Source organism: Staurois parvus, unplaced genomic scaffold, assembly GCF_062004578.1.
Source record: "Staurois parvus isolate SC_StPar_1 unplaced genomic scaffold, SC_StPar_1.0 ptg002044l, whole genome shotgun sequence".
Taxonomy (NCBI): Eukaryota; Metazoa; Chordata; class Amphibia; order Anura; family Ranidae; genus Staurois; species Staurois parvus.
The window spans coordinates 1-20372 of record NW_028319840.1 but is presented as its reverse complement, the minus strand read 5'-3'; the positions used below and the strand labels follow the sequence as shown (position 1 = coordinate 20372).

General features: G+C 48.7%; 1 protein-coding gene across 1 annotated transcript in view; it reads right to left on the bottom strand.

Moving 5' to 3' along the window:
* Window positions 1-17488, bottom strand: part of LOC149432931 (mitochondrial disaggregase-like) — a gene marked incomplete at its 5' end in the record, with an annotated part of 34017 nt that extends 16529 nt beyond the window's left edge. Inside the window, 3 exons of the mRNA XM_089664794.1 lie at window positions 1985-2104; window positions 13868-13941; window positions 17275-17488. Of these exons, the coding sequence (XP_089520920.1) occupies window positions 1985-2104; window positions 13868-13941; window positions 17275-17488 (408 nt within the window). The remainder of the gene's footprint in view (window positions 1-1984; window positions 2105-13867; window positions 13942-17274) is intronic.
* Window positions 17489-20372: the final 2884 nt, after the last annotated feature.

Genomic DNA, 20372 nt, shown 5'->3' with positions numbered 1-20372 from the left:
AAGGGGAGCAACTCCATATTAATGGCAATGGGGGAAGAGGGAAAACTCCATATTAATGACCATGGGGGAAGAGGGAAAGGTCCATATTAATGGCCATGGGGGAGGGGGAAAACTCTATATTAATGGCCATGGGGGAAGGGGGGCAACTCCATATTAATGGCCATGGTGGAAGGGGGGCAACTTCAAAAATAATGGCCATGGGGGAAGGGGTGCAACTCCATATTAATGGCCATGGGGGAAGGGGGAAAACTCCATATTAATGGCAATGGGGGAAGGGGGCAGCTCCATATTAATGGCCATGGTGGAAGGCGGGCAACTCCATATTAATGGCCATGGGGGAAGGGGGTAACTCCATATTACTGGCCATAGGGGAAGAGGGGCAACTCCATATTAATGGCCATGGTGGAAGGGGAGAAACTCCTCATTAATGACCATGGAGGAAGGGCGGCAACTCCTTATTAATGGCCATGGTGGAAGGCGGGCAACTCCTTATTATTGGGCATGGTGGAAGTGGGGAAACTCCATATTAATGGCCATAGTGGAAGAGGGGCAACTCCATATTAATAGCCATGGTGGAAGGGGGGCAACGGACTAAATGCAATTGCTCCTGCGCTCCGGGACCCAGGTCGGTGGTGAGTAGATCAAATCCCAACAAAACAACCACCGGGGCATACAAGGTCGTGCAGCTCCAAACCAAGGCTGGGGAAGCCCGAACAGAACTGTGAAGTAAAACAAGAAGAAGCGCACCAACCTTGCGCATTACCTCAGTAACCAAAATTTATTTAGTAAAAGAATGGTACTCACAAACAGCGAATAAAAACAGGCATGTAGGTCCTCCCAGGGACTTCAAAGGCAAGAGGCCAGCGCGAATCCCATCATGGGGGTGGACACTCAGTACAGCTGACGCGTTTCGAAAGTCAGCTCTGAGGAAGAAGGCATGACCTTCGAAACGCGTCAGCTATACTGAGTGTCCACCCCCATGATGGGATTCGCGCTGGCCTCTTGCCTTTGAAGTCCCTGGGAGGACTTACATGCCTGTTTTTATTCGCTGTTTGTGAGTACCATTCTTTTACTAAATAAATTTGGTTACTGAGGTAATGCGCAAGGTTGGTGCGCTTCTTCTCGTTTTACTTCACAGGAAGGGGGGTAACTCCATATTAATGGCCATTGTTTTGGAATGTCCAACAAGCTCATATAAACAGTAGAGTACAAAACAAAAAACAACCCGTTGTGGTCAGTTTTGCTGCACAGCTTTGTCAAAATGTAAAGGTGGAATAAAAACTAAAAAAGACTGAATACTAAGTACTACAGGTATTAAAGTGGAGTGGACCTTGCCCCACGCTCGTGAACATTTTACACCACGTGCCACTTATCTCTGATGCAAATTTATCCAGGATAGGCATATACTCCTTGCTACTCTTCTACGGCACATCCTTTGCCACCACCTTTGCTATCTACGCCATTGGGAGCCGGATGACTCTTCCTGGTTCCAAGCAGCTCTGGATCTTGTGCATGCACAGATGGAGATCTGGCACCATGCCTTTCACATAACGTGATAGTACAGCATCGGAAGATCTCTGCCCCCAGCCTCAATTCGGCAGGGCCACGGGTGCCAAACTCTTGAGGAGATCTCTCGACACATGCAATGTGAAAGACATGGCACCAGATCACCGATTGCACATGGGCAAGACATGGCGCCATGATGGAACTCGCAAGAGTCCAGCACCTACAACCCTGCAGCTTTCGGGGTGCATCCCATGTATCCTGGGAGCCAGAAGGGTTGTGTTACCATCAGCTAGGCAAGGAACAAGGAAGTCAAATCGTGAAGCAGACAAGGAATAGGTTTTTAGAGAGAAAAAAAGGAAGCAATTTTATAAGAGGGAGGGAAGAACAGAGTTGTTTTTTTTTTTTGTTTGCAATATTGGACCTTTAAATAATCCCCAGTGACTTCTACCATTCTGCTGACAATGTTGGGTTATTTTACCCTTTTGGCCCACATGGTCAGCTCTTTGGAGACCAGCAAGGAGAGCTCGGAGCGGCAGAACGGGAGGAAATAGACGATCTCGTTAATCCGGCCCAGGAACTCGTCTCTCCGGAAGTGATCCTGCAAGACACAAGGAAAGGCTTTAGAGGGAAGCAATCATGGCGCCGGGTCAAGTTTAGTTTTTGAATCTTATACATTTGGTGTTTTAGATACCCTTCATGGTATAAACTCATAGCCTTCATGGCATACACTCATAGCCTTCATGGCATACACTCATAGCCTTCATGGCATACACTCATAGCCTTCATGGCATACACTCATAGCCTTCATGGTATACACTCATAGCCTTCATGGTATACACTCATAGCCTTCATGGCATACACTCATTGCCTTCATGGCATACACTCATAGCCTTCATGGCATACACTCATAGCCTTCATGGCATACACTCATAGCCTTCATGGTATACACTCATAGCCTTCATGGCATACACTCATTGCCTTCATGGCATACACTCATTGCCTTCATGGTATACACTCATAGCCTTCATGGTATACACTCATAGCCTTCATGGTATACACTCATAGCCTTCATGCTATACACTCATAGCCTTCATGGTATACACTCATAGCCTTCATGGTATACACTCATAGCCTTCATGGTATACACTCATAGCCTTCATGGTATACACTCATAGCCTTCATGGTATACACTCATAGCCTTCATGGTATACACTCATAGCCTTCATGGTATACACTCATAGTCTTCATGGTATACACTCATAGTCTTCATGGTATACACTCATAGCCTTCATGGTATACACTCATAGCCTTCATGGTATACACTCATAGCCTTCATGGTATACACTCATAGTCTTCATGGTATATACCCATAGTCTTCATGGTATACACTCATAGCCTTCATGGTATACATTCATAGTCTTCATGGTATACATTCATAGTCTTCATGGTATACACTCATAGCCTTCATGGTATACACTCAGAGCCTTCATGGTATATACCCATAGTCTTCATGGAATACACTCATAGTCTTCATGGTATACACTCATAGACTTCATGGTATACATTCATAGCCTTCATGGTATACATTCATAGCCTTCATGGTATACACTCATAGCATTCATGGTATACACTCATAGTCTTCATGGTATACACTCAGAGCCTTCATGGTATATACCCATAGTCTTCATGGTATACACTCATAGCCTTCATGGTATACATTCATAGTCTTCATGGTATACATTCATAGTCTTCATGGTATACACTCATAGCCTTCATGGTATACACTCAGAGCCTTCATGGTATATACCCATAGTCTTCATGGAATACACTCATAGTCTTCATGGTATACACTCATAGACTTCATGGTATACATTCATAGCCTTCATGGTATACATTCATAGCCTTCATGGTATACACTCATAGCATTCATGGTATACACTCATAGTCTTCATGGAATACACTCATAGCCTTCATGGTATACACTCATAGCCTTCATGGCATACACTCATAGCCTTCATGGTATACACTCATAGCCTTCAGGGTATACACTCATAGTCTTCATGGTATATACCCATAGTCTTCATGGAATACACTCATAGCCTTCATGGTATACACTCATAGCCTTCATGGCATACACTCATAGCCTTCATGGTATACACTCATAGCCTTCATGGTATACACTCATAGTCTTCATGGTATACACTCATAGTCTTCATGGTATACACTCATAGTCTTCATGGTATACACTCATAGCCTTCAGGGTATACACTCATAGTCTTCATGGTATATACCCATAGCCTTCATGGAATACACTCATAGCCTTCATGGTATACACTCATAGCCTTCATGGCATACACTCATAGCCTTCATGGTATACACTCATAGTCTTCATGGTATACACTCATAGTCTTCATGGTATACACTCATAGCCTTCATGGTATACACTCATAGCCTTCATGGTATACACTCATAGCCTTCATGGTATACACTCATAGTCTTCATGGTATATACCCATAGTCTTCATGGTATACACTCATAGCCTTCATGGTATACATTCATAGTCTTCATGGTATACATTCATAGTCTTCATGGTATACACTCATAGCCTTCATGGTATACACTCAGAGCCTTCATGGTATATACCCATAGTCTTCATGGAATACACTCATAGTCTTCATGGTATACACTCATAGACTTCATGGTATACATTCATAGCCTTCATGGTATACATTCATAGCCTTCATGGTATACACTCATAGCATTCATGGTATACACTCATAGTCTTCATGGTATACACTCAGAGCCTTCATGGTATATACCCATAGTCTTCATGGTATACACTCATAGCCTTCATGGTATACATTCATAGTCTTCATGGTATACATTCATAGTCTTCATGGTATACACTCATAGCCTTCATGGTATACACTCAGAGCCTTCATGGTATATACCCATAGTCTTCATGGAATACACTCATAGTCTTCATGGTATACACTCATAGACTTCATGGTATACATTCATAGCCTTCATGGTATACATTCATAGCCTTCATGGTATACACTCATAGCATTCATGGTATACACTCATAGTCTTCATGGAATACACTCATAGCCTTCATGGTATACACTCATAGCCTTCATGGCATACACTCATAGCCTTCATGGTATACACTCATAGCCTTCAGGGTATACACTCATAGTCTTCATGGTATATACCCATAGTCTTCATGGAATACACTCATAGCCTTCATGGTATACACTCATAGCCTTCATGGCATACACTCATAGCCTTCATGGTATACACTCATAGCCTTCATGGTATACACTCATAGTCTTCATGGTATACACTCATAGTCTTCATGGTATACACTCATAGTCTTCATGGTATACACTCATAGCCTTCAGGGTATACACTCATAGTCTTCATGGTATATACCCATAGCCTTCATGGAATACACTCATAGCCTTCATGGTATACACTCATAGCCTTCATGGCATACACTCATAGCCTTCATGGTATACACTCATAGCCTTCATGGTATACACTCATAGTCTTCATGGTATACACTCATAGTCTTCATGGTATACACTCATAGTCTTCATGGTATACACTCATAGTCTTCATGGTATACACTCATAGCCTTCATGGTATACACTCATAGTCTTCATGGTATACACTCATAGCATTCATGGTATATACCCATAGTCTTCATGGAATACACTCATAGTCTTCATGGAATACACTCATAGCCTTCATGGTATATACCCATAGTCTTCATGGAATACACTCATAGTCTTCATGGTATACACTCATAGTCTTCATGGAATACACTCAGAGCCTTCATGGTATACACTCATAGTCTTCATGGTATACACTCATAGCCTTCATGGTATACACTCATAGTCTTCATGGTATACACTCATAGCCTTCATGATATACACTCATAGCCTTCATGGTATACACTCATAGCCTTCATGGAATACACTCATAGCCTTCATGGTATACACTCATAGCCTTCATGGAATACACTCAAAGCCTTCATGGAATACACTCATAGTCTTCATGATATACACTCATAGCCTTCATGGAATACACTCATAGTCTTCATGATATACACTCATAGCCTTCATGGTATACACTCATAGTCTTCATGGAATACACTCATAGCCTTCATGGAATACACTCATAGTCTTCATGATATACACTCATAGCCTTCATGGTATACACTCATAGTCTTCATGGTATACACTCATAGCCTTCATGGTATACACTCATAGCCTTCATGGTATACACTCATAGCCTTCATGGTATACACTCATAGTCTTCATGGAATACACTCATAGCCTTCATGGTATACACCCATAGTCAGGAACGCCTGACATCCACCTATCCAGGCATTTTGATATTAACATAACCCTTCCTTAGAGCCAGGCCACCGCTTGCATCAGGAGTAACTGAGGTAGGGTGCTGTGATCCTGCTGGCCCCTCCCACCAGCCATGATCTGTCTGCATTGCATAGAGAAGCCTGGCAGTACTCGGGTCGTTGGTTCGAATCCCAGACATGGCACCACCTACCTGGAGTTCGAATGCTCTCCCTGTGCCTGCGTGGGTTTCCTCCCACACTCCAAAGACATGCTGGTAGGTGAATTGGCTCCTGTCTAAATTGTCCCTAGTATGTGTATGTATGAATGTGAGTTAGGGACCTTAGATTGTACACCCCTTGAGGGTTAGGGACTGATGTGAATGTACAATATATATGTAAAGCGCTGCGTAAATTGATGGCGCTATACAAGTACCTTAAATAAACAAATAATAAGAGTGCATCAATTAAAGCAGAACTCCACCCAAAAGGGGAAGTTCCGCTTGTTGCCATCCTACCTCCACTGTCCCATTTGGCACTTATCTGGGGGGTACCGGGTTTTGACAGGCATCCGCTCCCACATCCGACTGAGTCCGCCGCAGCGATCTCTGGACTCTCCTCCTTCCCCCCAATGCCTTCTGGGACGCATCGCAGGTTCCAGAAGGCTGTTGTCCCAATTACAATATGCAGCGCCGCTTGCGCATGCGCAGTAGGAAACCGGCAATGATGCCTTCTGGCTTAGTTAAGATGTCAGCGCCTGCACCCGAAGCCGATTAAAGAAATCGGCCCCTCCTCCTTCCCCCACAGCCTTCTGGGACGCATCGCAGGTTCCAATCACAAAATGCAGTGCCGCTTGCGCATGCGCAGTAGGAATCCAGCAATGATGCCTTCTGGCTTAGTTAAGATGCCGGCGCCTGCACCCGAAGCCGATTAAGGAAATTGAACCCTCCTCCTTCCCCCACAGCCTTCTGGGACGCCTCATAGGTTCCAGAAGATTGTGGTCCCAATCACAATATGCAGCGCTGCTTGCGCATGCGCAGTATGAAACCGGCAACGATGCCTTCCAGCTTAGTTAAGATTCCAGCGCCTGCATCCGAAGCCGATTAAAGGGAAGTTCCACCCAAAAGGGCCAGTTCCACTTTAAGCCTTTGTCCCCTGCTCCCCATTAAGGATTGGCACCTTTTGGGGAGCGGGTACCCGAATTAGACAGGTACCCACTCCCACTTCCGCTTCGATCGCCTAGGCGATCGGAAGCAGAAGTTGTCTTTCCCCCTCCCGGGTGCCCACTGCGCATGCGCGAGAAGCGCTGCGCTTTGTGAATGGTCCCGTAATCTTCTGGGACACATGACAGATCCCAGAAGACTACGGGGCCATTCACAAAGCGCAGAGCTTCTCGCGCATGCGCAGTGGGCACCCGGCTGTGAGACCAACCATGTGTACAAGACCTTTTTGTGGTTGAATAAAAGTAGGTGGGCAACCCTTAACCACATGTTGGCAAGTGGTTAGTTAAGACTCCAGTGCCTTTACCCGAAGCCGATTAAAGGGGAGTTCCACCTAAAAGGGGAAGTTCCGCTTTAAGCCTTTGTCCCCCGCTCCCCTTGCAGCTCTACCCTTGACACTTAAAGGAGAAGTTTGGGGTTACAAAAAAAAAACAAACACGCATACTCAGCTTCATGCTGCAGCTGTCCCCCCGCCGGCTCTAACACCAAGACCTGAGCAATCACACGACTGCTGATCTCTCAGTTTTCGGTCTGGTCTGAGCAGGGAGCGGTGGCTGTCAGTCACTGCTCTCCGTTCTGCCCATCCAGGGAGCACCGGGCTGCATCTGGCTGCCTAATTTTTGCCCTTTCATTACAGACTGACAGTCACGGTCACTGCGCTGCCGTGCGACCAGCTTTTATCTGCAGCTGACAGTCACGGTCACTGCGCTGCCGTGCGACCAGCTTTTATCTGCAGCTGACAGTCACGGTCACTGCGCTGCCGTGCGACCAGCTTTTACCTGCAGCTGACAGTCACGGTCACTGCGCTGCCGTGCGACCAGCTTTTATCTGCAGCTGACAGTCACGGTCACTGCGCTGCCGTGCGACCAGCTTTTATCTGCAGCTGCAAGTCCTTAATATCAATTTGGATAAATGTATTTGAGTAGCGGTAGCAGCAGCATGTAATTGTTGTTTATACACACAAGTTCCCGGCGTGGGCTCGGCCTCATGGAGATGCGGTAATTCCATCAGGAACAGCCTGCGCCCAGCCAGGATTTCTTTTACCCCCCCCCAGGGGCCATGACATCAGCAGCAGATACCAGAAAACTGAATTATCTGGCTGCAGGCTGAGCCACTCTGGATACTGTCATACCGCCGCACGGCGATAGTCTGCTGCCCTCCATTACCGAGCATGACACGGAGTGCAGGATGGGACCCCAATGTCCTCACCCCCCCCCCACCCCCACACAGTCACACACTATTATTATTATACATATAGCTCTGACATACAGTATACCACAGCGCTGTACAGAGAACACTGAGCCAGTCACATCAGTCTCTGCACCAGAGGAGCTTACACTCTAATGTCCCCTCCCCCACAGTCACATCAGTCTCTGTACCAGAGGAGCTTACACTCTAATGTCCCCCCCCCCACAGTCACATCAGTCTCTGTACCAGAGGAGCTTACACTCTAATGTCCCCTCCCCCACAGTCACATCAGTCTCTGTACCAGAGGAGCTTACACTCTAATGTCCCCTCCCCCACAGTCACATTAGCCTCTGCACCAGAGGAGCTTACACTCTAATGCCCCCTCCCCCCACAGTCACATCAGTCTTTGTACCAGAGGAGCTTACACTCTAATGTACCCCTCCCCCACAGTCACATCAGTCTCTGTACCAGAGGAGCTTACACTCTAATGTCCCCTCCCCCCACAGTCACATCAGTCTCTGTACCAGAGGAGCTTACACTCTAATGTCCTCTCCCTCACAGTCACATCAGTCTCTGTACCAGAGGAGCTTACACTCTAATGCCCCCTCCCCCACAGTCCCATCAGTCTCTGTACCAGAGGAGCTTACACTTTAATTCCCCCTCCCCCACAGTCGCCTCAGTCTGCACCAGAGGAGCTTACACTCTAATGTCCCCTCCCCCGCAGTCACATCAGTCTTTGTACCAGAGGAGCTTACACTCTAATGCCCCCCCCCCCACAGTCACATCAGTCTCTGTACCAGAGGAGCTTACACTCTAATGTCCCCTCCCCCACAGTCACATCAGTCTCTGTACCAGAGGAGCTTACACTCTAATGCCCCCCCCCCCACAGTCACATCAGTCTCTGTACCAGAGGAGCTTACACTCTAATGTCCCCCCCCCCACAGTCACATCAGTCTCTGTACCAGAGGAGCTTACACTCTAATGTCCCCTCCCCCACAGTCACATCAGTCTCTGTACAGAGGAGCTTACACTCTAATGTCCCCTCCCCCACAGTCACATATGTCGTACGGTCAGAGCAGATATTTCTCATGGAAAAGAACAAGACGTAGACTTTGATATTCCATAAGTAGACTCTTTCGTGAAGCTTTTTCAGGCAGAGCCGAATGTGGTCAGATGTCTAGATACAGAGAGTACTAGTTAGAGTCCTTCCTTAAATCCAAAGACAACAGAAGAGAAGGCGGGGTGTCCCGAGGACAGGGTTCCCCACAATGGGTTAACAGTCCCAGTTGTGCCATGCAGTCTTGGCATCGCGAGCCAAAGAAATACCCACATGTAACGGAAACCTCTGAATCAATTTGCTGTCTATGAAATGCCCATTAATTGGGTGCCCTGTGCATTAGGCCCTCTCCAACATTAACCGAGAATTCATTCTGCGGACGTCTACCACTCGGAAAATCAGATTTCGGTTGTGAGTGGTGGCTGCGTTGGGAGGCGTCCAATCCCACCGTGCGGAGAGTAGGTAGAAAGGCATCCATCCCGGGAGGAGACGCTTCGTTTTCACACAACCAACCTTTGCAATGGGGCCCTATACCTCTAGGAGGTTCCTGCAGGAGTGAATAGGACTAACAACTCCCTCTTCATGGGGGCCAGTAGTTCCTTCCTCATGGGGAGCCAATGGCTTCTTCTTCATGGGGGCCAGCGGCTCGTTCCTCATGGAGGCCAGCGGCTCCTTCTTCATGGGGGCCAGCGGCTCCTTCTTCATGAAGGCCAGCGGCTCCTTCTTCGTGGGGGCCAGCGGCTCCTTCTTCATGGGGGCCAGCGGCTCCTTCTTCATGGGGGCCAGCGGCTCCTTCTTCATGGGGGCCAGTGGCTCCTTCTTCATGGGGGCCAGTGGCTCCTTCTTCATGGGGGCCAGTGGCTCCTTCTTCATGGAGGCAAGCGGCTCCTTCTTCATGGGGGCCAGTAACATCCATTCTAGAAGGAGGCTCTTTTCCACACAGCCAACCTTTACAATGTTTGGCCTATAACTCTGGGAAGTTCCTGCAGGTTTGAATAAGACTAACAACTCCTTCTTCATGGGGGCCAGCAAATCCTTCTTCATGGGGGCCAGCAAATCCTTCTTCATGGGGGGCCAGCAGCAGCTTCTTTATGGTGGCCAGCGGCTCCTTCTTTATGGGGGCCAGCGGCTACTTCTTCTTCATGGGGGCCAGCGGCTCCTTCTTTATGGGGGCCAGTGGCTCCTTCTTCATGGGGGCCAGCGGCTACTTCCTCTTCATGGGGGCCAGCGGCTACTTCCTCTTCATGGGGGCCAGCGGCTCCTTCTTCAAGGGGGCCAGCGGTATCCGTTCTGAGAGGAGACTCTTCATTTCCACACAGCCAACCTTTTTAATGTGCGGCCTATAACTCTGGGAAGTTCCTGCAGGTTTGAATAAGACTAACAACTCCCTCTTCATAGGTGCCGGCGGCTCCTTCAGGTGGGCCAGTGGCTCCTTCTTCACGGGGGGCTAGCAGCTCCTTCTTCATGGGGGTCAGCAGCTCCTTCTTCATAAGGAACAGTAGCTCTTTCTTCATTGGGGCTAGCAACTCCTTCACAGGGCCAGCTCCTTCATGATGGGGCTAGCAGCTCCCCCATAACAGGGCCACACTCACCTCCCTCAAAGAGCAAAAGCTTCTTCATCATAGGGGTCAACAGCAAATTCGCCATAGCACCAGCAGCTTCCTCATCATATGGCCAACTGCTCCATCATATGCCAAAGGCTCCACCATGTGACCAATGGCTCCTTCTTCATGGAGGCCAGGGGTTCCTTCTTCATGGGAGGCCAACGGCTCCTTCCTCATGGGGGTCAGCAGCTCCATCTTCATAAGGAACAGTAGCTCCTTCTTGGGGGCCAGTGGCTCCTTCATGTGGGCCAGCAGCTCCTTCTTCATGGGGGTCAGCAGCTTCATCTTCATAAGGAACAGTAGCTCCTTCTTCATAGGGGCCAGCAGCTCCTTCATCTTCACAGGGCCAGCTCCTTCATGATGGGGCCAGCAACTCCCCCATCACAGGGCCACTCTCACTTCCCTCAAAGGGCAACAGCTTCTTCATCATAGGGCCAACAGCAAATTTACCATAGCACCAGCAGCTTCCTCATCATAGGGTCTACTGCTCCATCATATGCCAAAGGCTCCCCCATGTGACCAACGGCTCCTTCTTCATAGGGTCAGTGGCTCCTTCTGTTTATGGGGTCCAACAGCTCCTTCTTCATGGGACCAATAGCTCTTTTTTCATGGGGACCAGCAACCCCACCATGTGATCAACAGCTCCTTCTTCATGGGGTCAGTGGCTCCTTCTGTTTATGGGGTCCAACAGCTCCTTCTTCATGGGACCAATAGCTCCTTTTTCATGGGACCAGCAACCCCACCATAGCTCGTTCTTCAGAGCCAGATCCTTCATAATGAGGTCAACAGCAACATCATCAATGGGTCAAAAGCTTCATCATCTTTTTATTTTTAAAGGATATGTAAATAATTTTGCAGATATTTATAAAGTTCATGATTTTAATGGTTGAACTGGATGGACTTTTGTCTTTTTTCAGCCAGACTAACTATGTAACTATGGCTAAGCACAAAATATTTGATATTTTGTAGGTAAATATGAAACCCTACATATTCATTTCAGATCTACCTCAACTACTGCTGCTACTTGGAGCTGAACCTCATTTTTTGGGTGATGCTTCATGTTACAACCATACACCCCCCCAGACCCAAACCTCCCCCCGTTTAATAACGTGGAAGCTGTGGTCTCTCTGCCAAGGTCCAATATGGCCCCTGCTGAGTCAGAGTTAGAGCTCTCAAATTAGCAAGCAGAAGGTGTGAGATGCACCCAAGGCCTGAGGGATGTGAAAAAGGAAGCCTCTGAGGGATGTAAGACAGGGAGCCTCTGAGAGATACCTACTCCATGCGTCTGGAAATAGAGGAAAATTTAGAAGACTGTGGATGACGTCACGGCAAGTAATGATTTTTTTGGCTCTTCATTCACCCATGTATAAAATCTTGCAGAGCAGAGTGACAGAGAGATGAGCTCATCACCGGGCTGCTTCTCCCTTCACCATTCAGTCACAGGCTGGGGGTGGGTTTGGGATGACCTGGGCTCAGAGGAAGTGGCTTTAATGAGCTGCCCATCAGACTAAGAACATCTAGCGTCACCTACAACACTACCACCTCCCCCTCCCTCCCCCTCTCTGTTGGGGTCCCCCAAGGCTCTGTCCTCGGGCCCCTCCTCTTCTCCATCTACACCTCCTCCCTTGGCAAACTTATTCACTCCCACGGCTTCAAATACCACCTCTATGCCGACGACACACAAATCTATCTCTCCACCCCCCACCTCACCCCCTCAGTCTCCGCCCGCATCGCCCACCTCCTAAACGACATATCAGACTGGATGTCGCTCCATTTCCTCAAACTTAACCTCTCCAAAACCGAGCTCCTGGTCTTCCCCCACCCCGCAACCCCCCCCATCCTCTCCATCACTACTAACAACGCCACCAACAGTCCCACCCCACACGCCAAAGTCCTGGGTGTCACCCTGGACTCCCACCTCTCCTTCCTACCCCACATCCAATTACTATCAAGATCATGCAGGCTCCACCTCCGCAACATCTCCAAGATACGTACATTCCTCACCCCAGACACCACCAAACAACTCGTACACTCCCTCATCATCTCACGCCTGGACTACTGCAACTCCCTCCTCACCGGCCTACCCAAACGAGCGCTATCCCCACTCCAGTCTATCCTAAACTCAGCGGCTAGACTCATCCACCTCACCAACCGCTCCACATCCGCCACCCCCCTCTGCCAATCCCTTGGCTCCTGATTGCCCAGCGCATCAAATTCAAACTGCTAACCCTGACCATTCACAATGCCGCCCCAAACTACATAACTGACCTGATACCCAAATACCACCCTACCCGTGCCCTCCGCTCCTCACAGGACCTCCTACTCTCTAGCTCACTGGTCTCCTCCTCCCACGCCCAATTGCAGGACTTCTCTAGGATTTCCCTCATCCTCTGGAACTCCCTACCCCAGTCCATCAGACTGTCACCTACCCTCCTCACCTTCAGGCGCACCCTGAAAACCCTCCTCTTTAGGGAAGCCTACCCCAACCTCACCTAACACCCGACCTCACCTAACAACTAACCTCCTCCACTCCATCCCCCACAGCCATCTCCTCCTGTACCACCTTCCCCTCCCTCCTAGATTGTAAGCTCCAAGGATCAGGGCCCTCGAACCCCTCGTGTATTGTATTGTTACTGTCTTGTCTCATGTTCCGCCCCCCTTGCTACTGTACAGCGCTGAGCATACCCATTGGCGCTATATAAATACTGTATAATAATAATAATAATCTAGCTGCAGATGAAAAGCACTGCGGTGGAAATCTTTGGATCAAAGGGGGCTGTCGAAGCAAAAGATGGTTTTGTCATTTTATCAATGAATGGGCTATTTTTGAATATTGTTTCATCGTTCTACTTTAAAGTCTACTGATTGGTGAGACATTATGTCAGCCTAGCCTAGGTCATCCCTCCTAACAGGAGAGAGAAAGAGGACGAACCTTCAGAATGGGACGAATAACGTGCTCCTTGAACTGCTTGGAGATGGTGATTTTCTCGCTGATCTGAACGTCCTCTGCAAAAAAAAGAAAAAAAAAAAGTCAGAAAAATCAAAATGTCTGCGTTACTTTAATAATTGCGCGGTCATGCAACGCTGTACATAAATTAAATTTACGTCCTTTTTTCCCCACAAATAGAGATTGCTTTCTGTGGTAATTGATCCCCTGTGCGGTTTTTATTTTTTTTGCTCTATAAACAAAAAAAAGACCGACAATTTTGAAAAAAAAAAAAACTCAGTATTTTTTACTTTTTGCTATAAAACATCCAGTACAAAATTTAAAAAAAAATCAAATTTCATCAAACATTTAAGCCACAAATGTATTCTGCTCTGTGTCTTTGCTAAAGCTAAAAAAAAAAAAAAATCAAATGGCGGTATATATACGGGGATTTTTATTATACTTGTTATGGAGGCGATCAGCGACTTATAGAGGGACTGTGGCGGGCATTCTGACACTGGGGGGGGAGGGGAAACTGACTAACTGCCACTGACATCCCCAGTGACACCAATACAGTGATCAGTGCTAACGATACCATCGTGACTGGGAAGCTTGTAAGACCATCTAATCTAGTTGGCCAGTAAGTGGTATCACCCTAATTCTCATGCCCGGACTACTGCAACTCCCTCCTCACCGGCCGACCTCATCACAGACTATCCCCACTCCAGTCTATCCTGAACTCAGCGGCCAGACTCATCCACCTTACCAACTGCTCCGCTTCTGCCACCCCCCTCTGTCATTCCCTCCACTGGCTCCACCCCCCTCTGTCATTCCCTCCACTGGCTCTACCCCCCTCTGTCATTCCCTCCACTGGCTCCACCCCCTCTGTCATTCCCTCCACTGGCTTCCACCCCCCTCTGTCATTCCCTCCACTGGCTTCCACCCCCCTCTGTCATTCCCTCCACTGGCTCCACCCCCTCTGTCATTCCCTCCACTGGCTCCACCCCCTCTGTCATTCCCTCCACTGGCTCCCGATTGCCCAACACATTAAATTCAAATTACTAACACAGACATACAAAGCCATTCACAACGCCGCCCCAAACTACCTCCCCGACCTGATACCCAAATACCACCCAACCCGTAATCTTCGCTCCTCACAGGACCTCCTACTTTCTAGCTCCCTGGTCTCCTCCTCCCACGCCCGACTGCAGGACTTCTCCAGGACTTCCCCCATCCTCTGGAACTCTCTACTCCAATCCATCAGACTGTCACCTTCCCTCCTCACCTTCAGGCGCACCCTGAAAACCCTCCTCTTCAGGGAAGCCTACCCCACCCTCACCTAACAGCTGATCTCCTCTACTCCTCCTACCACTCCATCCCCCACAGCCACTTCCTCCTGTACCTCTTCCCCCTCCCTCCTAGATTGTAAGCTCCGAGGAGCAGGGCCCTCGATCCCCTCATGTATTGTATTGTTACTGTATTGTCTCATGTTCTGTCCCCACTATAATGTACAGCGCTGAGCAAACCTTTTGGCGCTATATAAATCCTGTATAATAATAATAATAATATCACACTGTGTCCATACAACAACTAGATTGCCCCAAGTATTGGTCCGCCGGCCTTTCCACACACATGACCTTTAATGGCCCCCCAGTCTTAGTCCGTAGGTTCAATATTGAGTTGGCCCCGCCCTTTCCACACACATGACCTTTAATGGCCCCCCAGTCTTAGTCCGTAGGTTCAATATTGAGTTGGCCCCGCCCTTTCCACACACATGACCTTTAATGGCCTCCCAGTCTTAGTCCGTAGGGTTCAATATTGAGTTGGCCCCGCCCTTTCCACACACATGACCTTTAATGGCCCCCCAGTCTTAGTCCGTAGGTTCAATATTGAGTTGGCCCCGCCCTTTCCACACACATGACCTTTAATGGCCTCCCAGTCTTAGTCCGTAGGGTTCAATATTGAGTTGGCCCCGCCCTTTCCACACACATGACCTTTAATGGCCCCCCAGTCTTAGTCCGTAGGTTCAATATTGAGTTGGCCCCGCCCTTTCCACGCACATGACCTTTAATGGCCCCCCAGTCTTAGTCCGTAGGGTTCAATATTGAGTTGGCCGCGCCCTTTGCAGCTATAACAGCTTCAACTCTTCTGGGAAGGCCGTCCACAAGGTTTAGGAGGGTGTCTATGGGAAGGTTGGACCATTCTTCCAGAAGCACATTTGTCAGGTCAGGCACTGATGTCGGGGGAGGAGGCCTGGCTCACAGTCTCCACTCTAATTCATCCCAAAGGTGTTCTATGGGGTTGAGGTCAGGACTCTGTGCAGGACAGTCAAGTTCCTCCACCCCAAACTGGCTCCTCCATGTCTTTATGGACCTTGCTTTGTGCCCTGGTGGGCAGTCATGTTGGAACAGGAAGGGGCCATCCCCAAACTCCTCCCACAAAGTTGGGAGCATGAAATTGTTCAAGAGTTCCCTTCACTAGAACTAGGGGGCCAAGCCCAACCCCTGAAAAACAACCCCACCCCATAATCCCCCCTCCACCAAACTTTACACTTGGCACAATGCAGTCAGGCAAGTACCGATCTCCTGGCAACCGCCAAACCCAGACATGTCCATCGGATTACTGGACAGAGAAGCGTGATTGGTCACTCCAGAGAACACATCTCCACTGCTCTAGAGTCCAGTGGCGGCGTGCTTTACACCACGGCATCCGACGCTTTGCATTGCACTTGGTGATGTAAGGCTTGGATGCAGCTGCTCGGCCATGGAAACCCATTCCATGAAGCTCTCTACGCACTGTTGTTGGGCTCATCTGAAGGCCACACCAAGTTTGGAGGTCTTTAACTATTGACTCTGCAGACAGTTGGAGACTTCTGCGCACTGTGCGCTTCAGCATGCGCTGACCCCGCCCTGTCATGTGACGTGGCCTACCACTTGGTGGCTGAGTGGCTGCTGTTCCCAGTTGCTTCCACTTTGTTATAATCCCACTAGCAGTTGAGCGTGGAATATTTAGTAGCCAGGAAATGTCACGGATGGACTTATTGCACAGGTGGCCACCTATCACGGGACCACGCTTGGAGTCACTGAGCTCCTGAGAGCGACCCATTCTTTCACCAATGTTTGTAGAAGCCGTCTGCATGCCTAGGGGCTTGATTGTATACACCTGTGTCCATGGAGGGGATTGGAACACCCGAACCACATGATTTGGGGGGCGGGGCCAATACTTTCGGCAATATAATGTATATCTCCAGTGACTCTGATGAATGTAATTAACCGTTTACTCCAAGGTCCCTGAAGAGGACACGATTTGAAGTTAGAAGAAAGGAGGTTCAACCTTAGATTGAGGAAAGGATTCTTTACTGTTAAAGCAGCAAAAAATGATGTCGAACCCCCCCCCCCCCTTCCTGCACTCACCTAGGCTCTCTGCCAGCCTGTGCTTGTTCATTTCCTGAGCCTCCTGTCTGAGCTGCAAAGCATATTGGGCAATTTCGTCACTGCCGGCGTTGCAGGTCATGATGAAGATGGCGTCTTTGCACTCGATGGTCTTTCCTTTTCCATCGGTCAGCCGGCCCTGAGAGAGGAGAAACGGGCTTCGTTTAAAAGGATGGCCCCCGACACAAAGATATGTCTTAAATTGGAATGCCAGTCAATATTTTGGAAAGAGAGGACAAGGGTGAGAACCTGTTGAACCCCTCGCCTACTGGGCACTGTCAACCCCCCCTGCCCAGGCCAATTTCCAGCTTTCAGCGCTGTCGCACTTTGAATGACAATTGCGCGGTCATGCAACATTGTACCAATATGAATTCTTTATCATTTTTTTGAGACAGATAGAGCTTTCTTTTGGTGGTATTTAACCACCTCTGGGGGGGGGGGGGGGCTTATTTTTTGCTAAACAAACCAAAAACAACTGAAAATTGTGAAAAAAAAAATTTTTTTTCTTAGTTTTTGTTTTAAAATTTTGTAAATAAGTGATTTTTCTCCTTCACTGATGTGCGCTAATGAGGCTGCAGTGATGGGCACTGATAGGTGGCACTGATGAGGAGGCACTGGTAGGTGGCACTGACGGTCATTGACAGGCATCACTGATGGGCACTGAAAGGCAGCACTCATATGGCACTGATAGGCGGCACTGACTGGCACTATTAGATGGCACTGATAGGCGGTACAGACTAGCACTGATAGGTGACACTGAAAGGCAGCTCAGATGGGCACTGATATGTGGCATTGATGTGGCACTGATGGGAACTGACAGGTGGCACTGCTGGGGTTACACTGATCATCAGTGCCCTGATGATCAGTGTAGATGTCCCCTCCGTGGAATGCCCATTACCGGCTCTCCTCTCCTCTGTCAGCATGACAGCTCGAGAGGATAGAAATGCCGATAACCGGCATTTCCCAATTTACATGCGATCAGCTCTGATTGGACACAGCTGATCACATGACCGAGACAACATCTTTGGCTCTTTCCACCCGAGGGACACAGCACACCACCGATCGCTGCGCTGCATGCCCCCTGGAGCCACGCACGCACAGTCAGAGTGGGAGGACGTCATATGACATCCTCCCAGAACGAGGGAACCGCCTTGCGCCCGTCATTACCTTATATGGCGGGCGGGAGGCGATTAAAGTTTTTGCTGCTGCCTGCGTTCCAGTTGGGGGAACTCTTCCCCTTACTTCCCATTCTTGTGACTACGCAGGAAGTGCGGGGCTTAATCTCCCAAATGGGGGACACAGGAATAAAAACCTAATTGGGTTTTCTAAGTTGAGAATGGAAACATTTTGGATTTTCCACTCCAAAACCAATCAGCAGGTCACAGGGAGATTCGAGAACCCCGGATTTCTGGCAGGTCACAGGGAGATTCGAGAACACCGGATTTCTGGCAGGTCACAGGGAGATTCGAGAACACCAGATTTATGGCAGGTCACAGGGAGATTCGAGAACCCCGGATTTATGGCAGGTCACAGGGAGATTCGAGAACCCCGGATTTCTGGCAGGTCACAGGGAGATTCGAGAACCCCGGATTTCTGGCAGGTCACAGGGAGATTCGAGAACCCCGGATTTATGGCAGGTCACAGGGAGATTCGAGAACCCCGGATTTCTGGCAGGTCACAGGGAGATTCGAGAACACCGGATTTATGGCAGGTCACAGGGAGATTCGAGAACACCGGATTTATGGCAGGTCACAGGGAGACTCAAGAACACCGGATTTATGGCAGGTCACAGGGAGATTCGAGAACACCGGATTTATGGCAGGTCACAGGGAGATTCGAGAACCCCGGATTTATGGCAGGTCACAGGGAGATTCAAGAACCCCGGATTTATGGCAGGTCACAGGGAGATTCGAGAACACCGGATTTATGGCAGGTCACAGGGAGACTCGAGAACACCGGATTTCTGGCAGGTCACAGGGAGATTCGAGAACACCGGATTTCTGGCAGGATCAACATGTATTTTCTGCACTTGCTGATAATTGCTGGTAGCTTGAAACTATAAAACTAATGCAGGCCAACAATCTGCAATATTCCTTCTTAGGTTTGGATACATTGTAATAAAATAGTTTGGAGAGATACATTAATATCGATTTTTTTTTTTTTTTTAAGAAAACCGAAGTTGCGCTTTATCGGTCGTCACGTTCTCACGCCGTAACCGTCTTCTCGGGGAGCCGGGCGCCTCGCACACCCACTCCCAGCGTTTTCAGGAAATAATAACAGAGGCTTTTGCTGCTCCCCAGCCACTCGGCGCTCTGACAGATGAAATCTTTCCCGGGCGCTGAAGATTAACACGCCGTTTATTAGCCTGCCGAGGAATTGATTTCACATTTGGCTTCTGTAGCGATGATCTATGCACAGAGGATTACTATATTAATCCCGAGGACGGGGAGAGGGAAGTGGCGGTTTATGGTCGGGGAGCGTCCCCGGAGGAGACGTACACAAAAAAACCTCTTATGCCTCACGCAGCCATGACAGGGACCTGTGTGTGAGAGGCGATGTGACAGCTGGAGGGGGTCATCCTCTGCGATCACCCTTCCCCTGCCCAGAATTCACTACTATTACCCTTACCGAGTCCTTTGTATACATACTAACCCCCATTCTCCTCCTTATTCTGTGTCCCAGCACACAGCTTGCATCAGGATTGAGGGCTCTTGAGTAGCCATGATCTACATGCATTGCATAGGGAAGCACAGAGACCCAGTGATGACACCACTGGGTCTACAATGAGGTTTGTAATGGAAATTGAAAGGTTTTATTTAGCATGTAAATGAGGGGGGAGGGAGGAACCAGGGAAGGAAAAATAAAAGCAGCTGCAACTTTATCTGTACCCTCAGCTCTCCCACCCTTACTCTCCCGTCCCCAATGATCCTGCCCTTAACCCCAACTCCCTCCTCCTCCCTCCCTTACCCTCACCCTCCCCTCAGTATTGCTAAACCTCTCATATTCATTCTTTCTCTACCTTCATCTCCCTTTATATCTTTTTCTCATCCCCATCTCTCCATAACTCTGTCCATAGCCAC